General features: G+C 39.6%; 1 protein-coding gene across 6 annotated transcripts in view; it reads right to left on the reverse strand.

The window, feature by feature from the left end:
• Positions 1-1,047: 1,047 nt before the first annotated feature.
• The window catches only part of TAFA4 (TAFA chemokine like family member 4), a 67,540-nt gene continuing 54,300 nt past the window's right edge, over positions 1,048-14,287 (reverse strand). For 4 of the 6 annotated variants that reach the window (XM_069028227.1, XM_069028232.1, XM_069028231.1 and 1 more), the window contains 3 exons: positions 8,980-9,135; positions 5,796-5,879; positions 1,048-2,864 (listed from right to left, as the gene is read on the reverse strand). In XM_069028227.1, the coding sequence (XP_068884328.1) occupies positions 2,752-2,864; positions 5,796-5,879; positions 8,980-9,135 (353 nt within the window). In that variant the 3' untranslated portion in view covers positions 1,048-2,751. Of the gene's footprint in view, positions 2,865-5,727; positions 5,880-8,979; positions 9,136-14,287 lie in introns of those variants that run through there. The other 2 variants (XM_069028229.1, XM_069028228.1) reach the window with 2 other exon arrangements.

The raw sequence follows: 14,287 nt of genomic DNA on the forward strand, positions 1-14,287 counted from the left end.
AAAAGAACACAGTTAAGAAATAAGGTATAGGTATAATCAGGATATGAATCAGTTCAGCTTGGACATTAATATATCATCAGGGAAGTGAGCATCTGCAATAATCTTTGTTTGAAATTGCATGGAAAGACATTGCCTCTTTTAGAGCAAGAGGATTATTCTCTGAACCAGGATAGGACAGTGTCTGTCCAAACAAAACCCTGGGCATGACGACCCACAGGATTTAGCCCCACAGAATCCTAACCGTGGGATGCAAACTGGGGTTGCTAAGAGATGGTAAGGAGTGCTGCTTACAAAAACTGCTCTTCTAGAACCAGTAGTTAAACATAAACCATTTCCAGAGAGAGCACACCAAGGATCTGAGGCACTGATCTCTTCCACTAACAGAGCTGCTGGCAAAGACTTTAATTCTGCTATCTCTCAGCAGAAGGGCAGTGCTGGTGTCAGATGCCAGACAACAGCATTGGAAGCAGCAGCAATCCTCCAAAAAAAGAGAGAAGCACACATCACACAGCATTTGTGCAATGAGTCAGAAAATGCTGTAAAGTGACCCAAGATCCTCTGGAACAAAGTTTCTTTAGGAATATAAAATCTCTGTCACGGGCTGGGCTTCCAGGAAGGCAAGTCATTCTTTGGGGCCGTATTTCATAATCCCATGCTACCAAATTTCCCTTGTAGTTTCCCCCCTTCCTCAGTGACAGCCAAAGCACCTTCCAGGTACCTATTTCAGGGCGTGTGACATATTGTACCCCTTTGGAGTAGGACTGAATTAGACACAAGTTTTGGTTTTGTTCTCAATTCCACCACAAATCCAGTGTACGATCACTGGAAAGTAACTTGCTTTCTTTGTAATTAGGTTCAAGAAAAGACAATTATTCTCTCAACCTTTTTTTTACCCACCTAGAACTTCTCAGCTAAGCCTCACCGAAGAGCACTTACCAAAATAAATAAATAAATTCTAGTTATGGGTCAACACTGTACAAATAGCAAATGAAAATGATCTTCCCTGATGACGCCATGAATGTATATGCAGAGAAACAATAGAAATAGTAAAGGTAACTTTAAAATTTAATCAGAAAATCAAAACAATGGAAAAATATTGGGAATGTAGAGCTCATTAGGGCAAGCAGAGTCTATTAACTGTCCAGCTGTCCAAGCACAGAGCAGAAAATCTTGTTTGCTTATCACTGAGTACAATGACCACTATGATCCCAGCTGTAATCAAATACATAATTAAAAGTGACCTAAACCAAGGAAATCAAAACCAAAAAACACAGGGCCAAATCTTTCCACCTGGCTGAATGCTCCCACTCACTCCAGCAAATCAGAAATTAATAATTATGACCCTGAACAGCTTCCCACCATTGATGGGATCTTTCCCATACACTAGAAAGCTTATGCACAACGACCTACATTAGTACTAGACACTTTTTTTTTCACTTCTCTGTCTATAAAAAAATTGGATGTGCATTGTTACCCTAATATTTACATAAAGCATAAAAATAAAAATGACTTCAGTCTCTGGGTCACCAGCAGTTCATCTGCACCACTGCACTTCAGTCTGCTGCAATGTCAGGGGGAACAGACCAGCTACAGCTTCACCTCTACCCACTATTCTATTTGTGAAGACTGATGACAAAAAACTCTAACAGGCAAATAAGAAAAACAGCATGAAATGCATCTACAATAATAGGGAACAATTATGTGTCTCAAAATGAAACCACTTGGAAATTCAGTCTGTCAAGGAACTGGACATTTAATTATTATAATCATTCTAAACAAGAACTAATTCAAACTGAAGATTCACTTTTATCTAGAATTTTGCTTAGGAATTTTAAGTATGTTACCTATTAGTATATAACCAAAGCTATGAAAATCCAAACAAATTACTCCCCTTCCAGTAAGCCTTCCTTATGCAGTACAAGCCTGCTCTCCTTTTTTTGAGGCATCTCCATGAATATTTCTAGCTAATGGCTAAATTCTTTTCCATATCTAGATTCAAAGAGGCAAGGAATATGTATACTTTGCTATTCCCCTAGAGAATGGATTTATTTTAGGACAAGAAAAACTATGCCTGCTTTCAAATTTTATCTCTTCCTCATGCTTTCCTGCCATCACTTATGAATGTAAAAGTTAAACTACCTAGAACTATCTAAGGAAATAAATCTAATTGCACAGCTATAACCAAAGTATGCCCTACAATAATTGCTACTGATTCTATAAGTTCCATCTTTTCGCCTTCATACCAGTTTGATAGGTACTAAATCACAGTTGAAAATACACTAAGACATAATTTACTAACACGGTACCGTCAATTCACTGGGATCAGCTTTGTAATTTTATGCTGTACTGTATGCAAGAAACACCTCAGACAAATCCATAGAATCATATAGGTTGAAAAGACCTTTGAGATCATCTGTACCAGTTCTAACACCAGCATTTTCTTTCTATGATCCCCTAAGTTACATTCATGACCTAAACTCATTTAAAACAATTTACATATCTTTGTGTCATTAAGAAAGTCTTATCCTTGGTGCACCACAAGAAGCTCAGGTGCATGCTTCCACAGATTTCAGCCAGGTCTGACATCCTTGGGAATCCAAGGTGCATTTCAGGTAGAACCAAAGCTCCTCGTTTTTCCTTGTGAAATTATAATGTACCACTGAATAGCAAAATCCAGGTTCAGGAACAGCAGCCACAGTTGAAAGGAGAAGTGTTGTTCTTTTTCCCAACTCATTTTGCAAGTTCAAAGGATTAAGTCAATAACATTGTGACAAAAAAGTGTCTCTGTGTGACAGCCAAGGAACAGTTCCACACGCCATGGCTCTGGGAGTGACCCACAGCTTTAGCCTTTGCTACCGTGTTACCTGTAAGAGAAGAGGAAAGAATTACCTACACAGAACTGACCAAAAAAAGGATGATATCAGATGCATTGCTACTGCAAAGGAACTGTGCACACGAATAGACAGTGAATGAACTTGCCCCAGCCACACCTTTATACCACACAGAGAAGCAGAATCTCTATATAAATGCTAATTACACTGTTGTTTGATAGCATAGGGGGGCATTTGCTGATAAAGAAATGGCAGCGCACCATTAAATTTGCCACCATCATCTCCTGGAAATCTCCTATTTTATTTTGTTTCATGTCATTTCCACCACCAGTGCCTCCAGCACAAGTGTAGGAATTACATCCCAAAGGACCATTCACAAAAACTGCTGCCCATTCCCAGTGGTCCATCTTATGGGAGAGAATCAGGGACCAGACAGCACATGGGGGAATAAATTGTTCTTGCAGCAGAAATCTCCCCCAGACAGCACAACTCCCACAGGACCCTGGAGGGGCTGCAGGGATGTGTTCATGCCTTAATGCACACACCATGGCACAAACCCAGCAGCTTTGGCTGCACAGTGAGGAGGGTCCTGTTGGATTTCCTGTCCTGCAAATGGATGAGAACAGGCAGCCTGTGAGGAGGAAAGCTTTGTCAGCTCTGCTGTGCAGTGTCTAGATGTGTCACAAAACTAAACAGACACTCAGCATAGAGAAGTTTTTATTTCTTTCCCTGAGGGAACTGATGGAAGATGCAAACTCCTCAGCTTTGCACATTTTAACAGTCCCACTCAGCCACTAACTATTCATCTAAATACTGAGTAGCGTCAGCAGTCTCCTGTGCTTCAGATATTTTAGCTACACTATTTTTACATATTTTCATGGAGTGAAAAGATAGAGGACTTAAAGTTGATTAAATGGCATTTCCTCTTTCAGTGTATAATTAACCTGTGGAAGCTGCTGTCCCACGTAGCACTGATCCCAGGGTCTTAAAAAGCTTTAAAAATTGATTAGAAATTAAAATGGCAATAAGATCATCTCTGGTGCATAACACAGAAAAAAACTGGTATGGAATGGATCTCAACTTATCATGTTTTAGACATAAGGCAACTATTAAATTGGAAAAAATTCATGGATGTGTACACTTTCTGTAATAGTCCCAAAGGGTTTTGCTGTGCCTGATTTGAGCATCCCAGTGCTGAGACTCACAGGTGGCTGAACAGTTTGGGCTACTGGTCTGACAGTTCAAATAGTCCTCTTTGTGTAAGATTTTAATAACACACAAGAAATATTTTGTTTATTGATCTGAGAAAAATCTTTGGCTCACTCGCAAAAAAAAATATAAGTTACATCGTACTTATGATAAATACATCACCTTTTCTCTGTGACAAAGGAAATTGTCTTTCCATTCTATTTTCCTTACAACTGTTCATAGGAAGGAAGAGGCAGCTGCACGAATGAGGACTCGACACCTCCAGCCTTCAGTCGTCAGTGCCAACATAAAAGTCTTTGTTCTGCCCCCCATCCTTAAAGTATCTGTTGAAAGCATCGAGGATAATTAACCCTCACTCAAGGATAATTAACCCGACTCACTCTTCTCCAATAAGGTCCTTTTGGTATAAGTTGCCAGCTCTCTCCTGGTATGTCCAGAGATGAAGCTATCTCTGCTTCAATATCTAGAACTCCTAATTCATCAGTCTCACCCTTCAGTGTGATGCTACAATGCTACTCCTTATCCACAAATGAGTAGTTAAAAGTCAACGCTGGGAAAAAACTGAAAGGCTGAGGGTAATCTTTATCTTGCAATAACTGAGTCCCAGTTATCCACATTGATTCCAGAGTTTGCAGGCCAAATTCCAGGTGTAGTGTCCACTACAGGAGAGCAGCAGGACCCAAGCATGCTACAGACTGCATCTTTGGCACTTAAATAACACTGGCCATAGAATCATAGAAAGGTTTGGGCTGAAAATGTTCTTAAAGGTCTTCTACTTCCAACCCCTCTGCCATTTCCTCTGTGCCACTATGCAATGTCTACAGACCACCAGTATCACACCACAGCTTCCCAAAACATCCAGTTTCCTCTCATCCATCCAGAAGTTAGTGCAGTTTTCACTCCTCAGAACAGCCATTACTAAACAACATTTGGTGACAGTATTGCTTATTAACTTAGACTGTAACCTAATGAACAACATTCTTTCCCAGCTAGAAGAGGCTGTAAAGGGAAAAGCTGAGCATATGTCTCTCCTTGCTATTGCCTGCTAAAGACTCCTGGTTTATGATGTATTTAGACATGCAGTTTGCTGTGACTTGTTGAACTTCAATGCACTGAACTCATTTTAAATTTCCAAGCAGACAGAGGACATGATATTTTCTCTCCATTAATTAAGAAATTGAATGTAATAGCAAAGGTTTGGTTTAAAAAAAATCAGGCCAGCTACAGAGTGGTCTGTAATTAGAAATATTCTGAACCAACCTGATTTCCAGTGATGTTCAGTGTGGCACAGTGGCATCAGTGCAGGTTCCCAACAACTCCCAAGCCAGGCTGGTACTTTCAAAAGTTAAAAGGGCTTTCTAGCATAGGAATATAACTTTATGTGACACTGGTAAAGATCTTGGATCCCTGAACTCACTCTGCAAATTGAAGAATTGGTCCTGGAACATGATTATCCCTCTAGTACTGAGCACAAGGATAGTTTCTTTGGGTCACTGAGGACTGAATCAGGACCATTTTCAGTTTGACTGAAGTCAAACTGAAGGAGTGAAGGGGCAGTTCTGACCCAATATTTTCCCCTCTGAGAACAACTACATTAATCACAGCTTTCCTAGACATTGAGAAGGCCAGGACTGGTGCTCACACCCACAGACACAATGCAGTAAGAACAATCAGCAGACTGGCACCATTAAATATAGGTAATCTCTGTACTTGCCTTTGTGGTTTTGACTTTATTTCCACTGCTGCAAGACCAACCTGAATAGTCTGGTAGTACTTTACAGTCCTCTCCATCCAAACAGGGGTTCATATGACACCACCACTTCTGCAGGACAATGGAAGCTAGAGAAAGGAAATGGGAAAGATAAGCCATAAAATACCTTTTTTATGACTGTTGGTTTTTTGCAGGGAAGTTGTCTGCGCCATGTTCGATTGGCTGATTTCAAAAACATAAAACCAGCAATTGCTGGTTTAATAGTGAATTACATGGAGTGTGTTTGAGGTAAAACGTGGCTAAACACTTCACCAGCCCTCAGAAGGATAAATGCCATATGCAAAAAAAGTGAAGACAGGCAGGCACCACCAGAGACTGACTCCAACACCTCAACTGACCTCTGGAAGGGCCTTTCCATCTCCACTGACTACAAAAATGACTTTCCTACTTCATTTGCATGCTTCAGTCAAGTACCTGCTGTAAGGTGGAATGAAGCTGAGGCTTCTTGTTTAGCCCAGATATGCATATGGGAGACTGGACAGAGAAATGCCAGTTCCTTCCTTCACTGGGTGAGAAAATAGAATTGCACAGAGATGTAAACCCTTGAGGCCTGTCAGCAAATACTGCAGGTAAGAGTGGGGAGACCTCTGGCAAGCATTAGAATATCAACTAAAAATCTCCTTGCAGTTACACTGCCACTTTTGCAATATGTTTTGGAGAACCACAGTTGTACACCTTAACTGGGCAAATTTATTAATTTTCTACCCTTAAGCCAATTTCTATTAAGACCATGCCTATTATTTTTAGAAATGTAGTCATGGCTTTATAAACCTGCTGTTAATAACAGCACAAACATCTGCATGCATTTCTCAGTTTTACATTGTTCATGGCACTCATCAAATCCCAGAATGATTATGAAATATATCAGTACACAATCCTACATAATCTATATTGGATTTCAAAAAAAAATATGGCTTAAAATGTCGATTCAGCTAGTCTGCATTATGCACAAACTATTGAATTGCATGCTTTAAAAGATAACACATTCAGAAGAGATGAACAAAAATAATGGAGTCTACTTCTTGCAAAACACTTTTTTCCTTTTAATTTCAAGATATATTTGTTCTTCTGCAACCTTTAAATTAGGGTGTCAAGCAGGCAAGCTGACATCAGGATATTGCTGAAATGTTCATTCAATTGCTTTTGTACTTTTAGTGAAAAACATTGTGAAAAAATACACTTCTGGAACATCAGTTTGGCTTTTATAATCTAATCTTTCAGTCTTATAACATTGCAAAATAAATGTATGAATTTTCACCAGCCATATGGGTCTCAGATCATTTGCATTGGTACTGACTGATTGTGGACATCAGTGTGGACAAAAAATGGATGAAACCTGACGGTGCTTTCTGGAAGGTGAGAGATCATTTCTGATGAGATCGCTAAGGATGGAGTGAAAAACACGCAGAGGAGATGACAGCACCCAACAGGGGTCCTGGCACAGAGGAAAACAGGCAAAATAAGGGAGTATGGGATGAAAGGAGGCACCATGACCCTTCCTAGAGGAGTGGGAATGAACAATGGCAAGCTACAGGTCTGCTGGGCCAAGTAGGGCTGGGTGATTCAAGAAAAAACACCAGGTACCACCCACAGCAGTGATCAACAGCAGAGAGAATTGCTGCCCTGATGCAAATGATCACCACTACTGGACAAGGTCTGAAGTTCAATGACCATAAAAACCAGCTACAAGCCAATTGCTTTATAAAATCTTTTTTTATTTTATTTGGAGAAGTAACTCTATGCTTTGGGTGTATCCTTCCCTTTAGAATCAGAACAAATTACAGGCAAATTAAACAAACCTGCATTCAGGACAAAGGTGCTGGAAAAAGACCCTAAATGTCTGTATCAGTCTGAACATGCAAATTCAAAACTCAAACTGTTTCTTGCTTTCACAGTGTAGGAATCTACTGAAGGGTGTGTATAGAGTAGGAGAAAACACATCTAATCCTGAGGCTAAGGAAAGAGAGTTACAGTTTCTGTGCTATAGCAACTCACTGTAGTCCCAAATGCTTGCAAAAATAAGCAAAGTCTGCTAAAGCATTACCCTAAGGAGTGAGGGGGAATCAAAGGCTTCCACTTTAAAAGTCAAAATCTTACATTCATAATATTTTGTTGCACTTAATTGCAACTATACTTGAAGAAAAAGCAGCTATTAAATTCCTTCAGCAACTATTGACTGAATCAGCTTCTACAGTATTTATATATTTCTGCCATGGAATGACAGTGTCACCTTTGCAGTCTCTAAGTGAGTTTAAAATACTGCCTGACTTCTATTATCCACTATATGTAAAAGTACTTCTGCTGTTTGATGTGTCACCTAAAAATACAGAAGATACTTCTGATGTAACAAAACTCCCTAAGAAATTGCACAGTTAAATTTGACTGTATTGCTGAATTACAAAGCATAAAAACACTAGGCATCTAAAAAATTAAAAATAAAAATCTACTTTCTTAAATATCTGTTTTAACAGCTTCATAATAGGTAAAATAACCTCAAAAAACAGATTCACATGCATTTAGATTTATGTCTGACACTAAATATTTTTGAATATTAGATTAGAATTGGACTTTGAAGTTTTTGTTTTATATTTGAGTGAACCTGTTGCAATTTTACATGCAAAACAATGAAAACAGAATCTTGCTTATGAATTAATGAAATGAGGGATTTTTGGTAACTTTAAGATTTAAAAAAAAGTCTGTCTTGGAGTAGATTTACTAATTTAACAAGAGCAGCAACCTCTACAAGAAATAGGCACATTAAATGGCGAAACTTTGATCTAGAGAGCAGGTCTCCACTCTTAAGGGTGCATTTATTATCCAGTGAATTTTTAGCCAAGCTACTAAGTCTTAAGACATCTGGAAGAGTTAATATCATAAGCCTGAATCTCTTGGCTTACACTGTTTTCAAACTAGTTTTAGAGGAGAATTCTTGCGTGAAAAAAATTAAGAAGTTTTATTGGCACAGACATGAAATGGACGAGTACATATATTAAGAGGATTAATTACACCAAGATTTATGCACAGAATCATTATCATCAATGCACAGAGATGTTTCCAAAATTAACAAAAAGAAGGATTACGCTTTTGAGGCAGTGGGAAGTCAAACATCAAGGAGACTAAACTTTGAGAAGTTATCTTAATGAGCCACGAGCGAGCAGAGCCTCTCACCTTCCACGCACGAGGGCTGAGCCCGCGTGGTGCCGGCCACCTGCCCCGGGAAGCAGGAGCACTTCACTGTCTGGGAGCGCTCCTCAATCCGGTTCTTGTTGCAGCACCGGTGCACAGCCACGACTTCACACGTCCCTTGCTTCACTTGGTGCTGGCCTAATAATTCCAGAGGTAAGGGGTGGAGAGAAAAACACATCAGAAAGCGTTTCTTTAAGAAAAACATTCTTAAGAAAGAGCCGGTTTGTGCAGTCCTACTACAAGATACTGAATCGCCCCAAGCCAGCTTAAATCCCAGGAATGCAAAGAAGCAAAGCATCTTGTAGGATCTGGCTCATTCCCTAAGTTTATATACTATTCTTACTAATAAAATTAGTTATCATAAGTAAATTTTTCAACCTATCTTCCCTCACCCTTACAAAGGCATAGGGAGAAGAGCAGGTTGGAGTATTCACTTAGATGATGAGGGCAAAAAGGCAGACAGAGCACACCCCCCTTCCTTTGCCTTCCTGTCTTCCATTAGGTTTTATTTGATTCTTTCCCTTCATAAATGGACACAACGGACAGGATAATATTTAATACAAGAGAAACATCTTAAACAGTAGGGAAACTTTTTAACACAACACCGTGTAAGCACTGCTTGCTGTCTGTCATTGCAGGCAGGCTGAGAACAAGGTGGGCTGAGAAGCTGTCATGGACAGTCAAGTTTTGTCCAAAAGAAAAAACCCACACCCAAACTGTACGGATTTCTTTAGTTCCCTCCCAGACCATGCTGAACAAAGCTCTGGTAAATACTCTGTCCTCTTGCTTTCCTCAAAGTTCACTCTCCCTTATTTCTCCAAGTTTATTTTCCCCTCCCTTTCCCTTCTTCCCTCTTCACATTTTACCTCTCTGCTCCTTGCAGCTGACCATTTTCCTCTGCTGCCAAACTTCCTCTCCATCCTACCTAAACCTTTTCTCAGAAACTCCATTTCACAAGCCCCTCACCTCTTTGCATAAGTCATTTCCATGTCCTCACTTTCCTGAACAGCCTTCAAGTGCTTCATCGTGCATTTTTCTTGTCTTATTTAGAGTAGAGCCTTGGATAGCTCTTATCTGTGTCTGTAAAGCACCTTGTAAATTAACAGCACTACAGAGCAGGGTGAGTTATTTCATAAGTGAGCAAGACAGAGAGACAACACTGAGAGTAATAAAAATAGTCACCATCAAAGCAGCACAGGCTCCTGGTACGAGAAGAGAGACAGAACAGATATTGGTCCAGGTGTGGCTGATATCAAAGGCACAGAGAATAAAGAAATGTAGGGGAGGGGTGAGAACGCTCCACAAGCAGACAATCCTCCAAGTGGCAAACCTGAGAATTATCCTGCTTCTTCCTTACTCCATGTTTGCCCTGTTTGGGGGGTTTTGTTTGGATATTTTGGGCTGGTTTGGGGTTTTTTTTTTGTTTTTTACAGTATCTGCTGCTAACTAACATCGGGCACATCTTTACAAATGAAATCTTATTGAGGGATTAACATCACTGTATTTTTGTGTGGAAAATGTTATGACTGGATTAGATGTGAAATCTTAGACTTCAAAAAGAGTTAGCAATGCAATTTAAGCTTTTGTGGGGGGACCTAAAAAAAAAAGTATTAAATACATACATAAAACTTTTTTAAAAAGTTGGCTTGGCAGTGTTCCTTGCTCTGTGTGTTTTGGTTTCACAAGTATTTCAAGCACAGCTGAAATACTTGTGAAAACACTTGGCTGCCTCAGTTTTGTTGGCAAATTTGTATTCCTAACAACCTCAATGGACAAGAAACTATGCATATTCAATCTTGGAGTGGAAATGTAGTGTTCTACTTGAGCACTCAACTTTTTATAAAATTATATATACAGGCTTTTTTTGATTTTTTTTTCTTTTTTTCCCTGAAGACAAAGCTACACTACTTTTAAGCAAAATGTGCTACAGCAGAAAAATGTATAAGGTATTTTACAAGTTGGCAAAATGCTGAAGATAACATAAAAGTACCTTACAGAGCCACTGTAATAAGTTTATTGGCAGACTGTGACTTTTCATGAAGTACCTAATACCCATATAGTAATAAACATGGAAAAAAATGAAAACAGCTACTAGTCAGGAGGACTGCAGCTTCTCTGTAAGTCAATATGGAAAACAAACACACAAAAGAGAAAGTAAATTTGCCACTTCATCCCAAAGTATTGTTCCTGAAAATGCTTGGAGATAGTAAGATGGCACAAGTTCTGACAGAAAAGATTTTGTAAAATGAGATTGTTAATTTAAGAGAGGCTGTTAATTTAATGAGGTTGCTAATTTTATTTATTAAATAAATTCAATATTTATTTAATTATCTGTTTATTAGTACTACAGCCTGAATCAAAACTCTTTGGGATAAACAGGAGAAAATTTCCATTGATTTTCTACAGTGTCCACTGTGGTGGTCCTGCATTCACTGCAATCAACAGCAAAGTTTCTATTCACTTCAAGAGAGCAAGGTCAGAGTCTGGTTTGTCTCTTGAGAATGAGGTTTTATAAGGGAAGCAATAAAAAGCAAAAATGTTGAACTGCTCAGGCCACATATTTGTGTTTGCCATGTATCTCATCTGAAAGACCAAGTGGCCAGGTCTTGTCGTTAGTTAAAGTCACTATTCACCAGACATCAGATGCTGAGATAAGAGAACCTTTTTTCCAGAAGGTACATCATAAGGATCCAGCTCCAATTATCAATATGTAGCTGCAGGGATGTCTATTTTCCAGTTCAAATCCTAATTCCTTTACGTGAACAGTCCTGTTAAGCCAATACCAAAGGAAATCAAACACGCTGGCCCTGAGCATACAGCCCCAAAAACCTTGGGGACTCTTTCAGTTATCTTGTTTGACTTTTAAAGCAGTGACAATGCTTCTCTGAAGTGCCAGGAGTCAACAGACACACTGCTGTTTGCAGAAGGCAAGATTAAGTTACCTCATGAAAGCAGCCCTTGGTTTAGGAGCTGTTTTACTGTCACATTCCTGGTTTTCCTCCACAAGCAGGTAAGGGATGGTGTCCCTTCTTCATCTCCTGGGAGGAGTGGGATGCCCAGGTTTGAAAGCACCACTGGCACACAAGGAAAGGCAGCACTCGCCTCCCTTGTCCCTAATGCATGTACTCCCTCATGGAGTACAACAGTGGAGGCACTAAAAAGCCACAGACACCTGCATGCATCATTTGTATTAATTGGATTGCCCTAGTAATAGTCTTTCCCCTCCTACACGTTCACATCCATATTTCCTCCTGCTTGTTCACACACATCCTGCCACTTTTTATGCTGTTGAACACCGTATGAATTTCTCCTTAATATTCAGACACATCTGTGAGCAGGTGCTGAACAAATGCTGAGGGCTAACATGGTGCCTTTTGGTCCTGTTTTTGCCAGTGTTCAGCAATCTAGAGGATAAACACTCATTTGCAGAGCAGCTTTCAGATTTAAGAAAACTCACAGAAAATCTTAATCAACCCTAACTCAGTCTATTCCTCCCTAGATCTACTGAAACCTGTTGTATCTGCATTCAGGTGCCCAATAGCAGCAAAAAGAAAGAATATAAGAATTCTCTCCTTCATGTTTTAACATTCATCTTGCACTAAATAAACCTTCATCTCAGGTTTAAAGTACACTTAACGTGCAGCTGAGATTATACTGACAGAATCACTCAAGAAACACCTTAAAATATTTTATAATCGATGGATTCTCTGGAAGCCAAATCATTAGAGGAGCAGGGACTGAAATGTTTTTAAAATGTGAAGACCACAGTAAGTGAATTCTATGCTGGACACATCAGGAAAACCATTTCAGGGAGAAATGCAGTGAGAGAGAAGGAGAAAGGCTGTGAAGAGCAAAGCCCATAAATTCATAGCTCATCACCTGTAAACCTATTCAGATCTACAGCTTAAGGGCTGCCAGTATTTGCAGTTGAAATTCAGTTACATCGTCACTTTTAAATAAGAAAACTCTCCAAAGGAAGAAACATTTTATCAGCAACACCACCACAGAAAGGTCCTGTCACAGAAGTCCTTCTGCATATTGAAGGGAGAGCATGGGTCAGCCAGGGACAGTGGAGGACAGGGGATGACTGTTGAAAACCTTGTGGCTCTGTGTTTCCTCTGGTCAGGAGTTCGGCACATGTGTTGTTTTCCATGTCCTAATTTCCTTAGAGCTCTGCTTCCCTGGAAGCACCAGTGCTGTTCTAGCTCACTAAGGACTCTGTCTCTCAGTACAGGGCACACACGCAATGGAACAGGGCTCCCTAATGGAAGTAACCCCCAGGATAGTCCCTGCTATGAATTTTGCTGCCTTCCAAAATGAGACACCTACAGATAACAACAGCCCTCAGGTGCCCAAGCCCAGAATGCTTCTTAAAGACCTCAAGAAATGGCCACATGGAGATTCTGTGACCACTTATTTGTTATCTGTAGGATTTTCATCCCAGAAAAAGGTGCTGTGCAGAGCTGCAAGACAGCCCCCAGGGATTTCAGAGAACACAGACATCATCTCTGAAGAACAAGAAAGTACTAACCAGGAAGTTATTAGGCTTGGACATTACAAGCCAGCACAAGTGTTGTAAATGGAATTGACTCAATAATCACCATTGAACTGTTTATTCTCAGTAGTATTCTTAATATTCTCAGTATTATTCTTAATACCTTTTTTCAACAAAAATATTTGACTAGACCTTATTTTCACATTCTTAATAGGAGTCAGAGGGCAGATACTCAATTAATACTTCTAAAACTCTTTGAAATGCTCAAAAGAGAAGAGGGAAATATAATTATTGTTAATAAAATATCAAACATCATAGGGATGCACTTCAAAACCACAAGGAACATATCAAAGAAAGAAGGAGGCTTTCAGAAGGTTGCTAACCAATTTTGTCCACATCCATTTCATCTCTGTGACTAATTCTGATCACTCCCAGGGAGTGCTGTCACAATGCAATATACATGCAGGCAGCATGCCTCTATCAGAAATCCTGAACAACCTCCTCTTTTTTCCAATTTCTTAGTTAAGAAACATAAGGAAAAGACAAATGTGAAGAGAGTTTTTATCTGTTTCATAAGCTACCACCTCTGATGAAGAGAGCTACTATGCTGTGGAGAGCAGCAAATCTGGAGTAGGATGAGTCCAGCTCAGCACATTCCTCAGAAAGCCTCAAAACCAGCAAGCTTGGTCTGCACAAAATCAACTGCATCATTTATTTAAAGGGTGAGAGAATGGATGTCAATAGGAGGATGAACAGCTATGGAACTAAATATTACAGACAACATTAAGAGAAACA

Source organism: Aphelocoma coerulescens, chromosome 12 (genome assembly GCF_041296385.1).
Source record: "Aphelocoma coerulescens isolate FSJ_1873_10779 chromosome 12, UR_Acoe_1.0, whole genome shotgun sequence".
In the NCBI taxonomy this organism is placed as follows: Eukaryota; Metazoa; Chordata; class Aves; order Passeriformes; family Corvidae; genus Aphelocoma; species Aphelocoma coerulescens.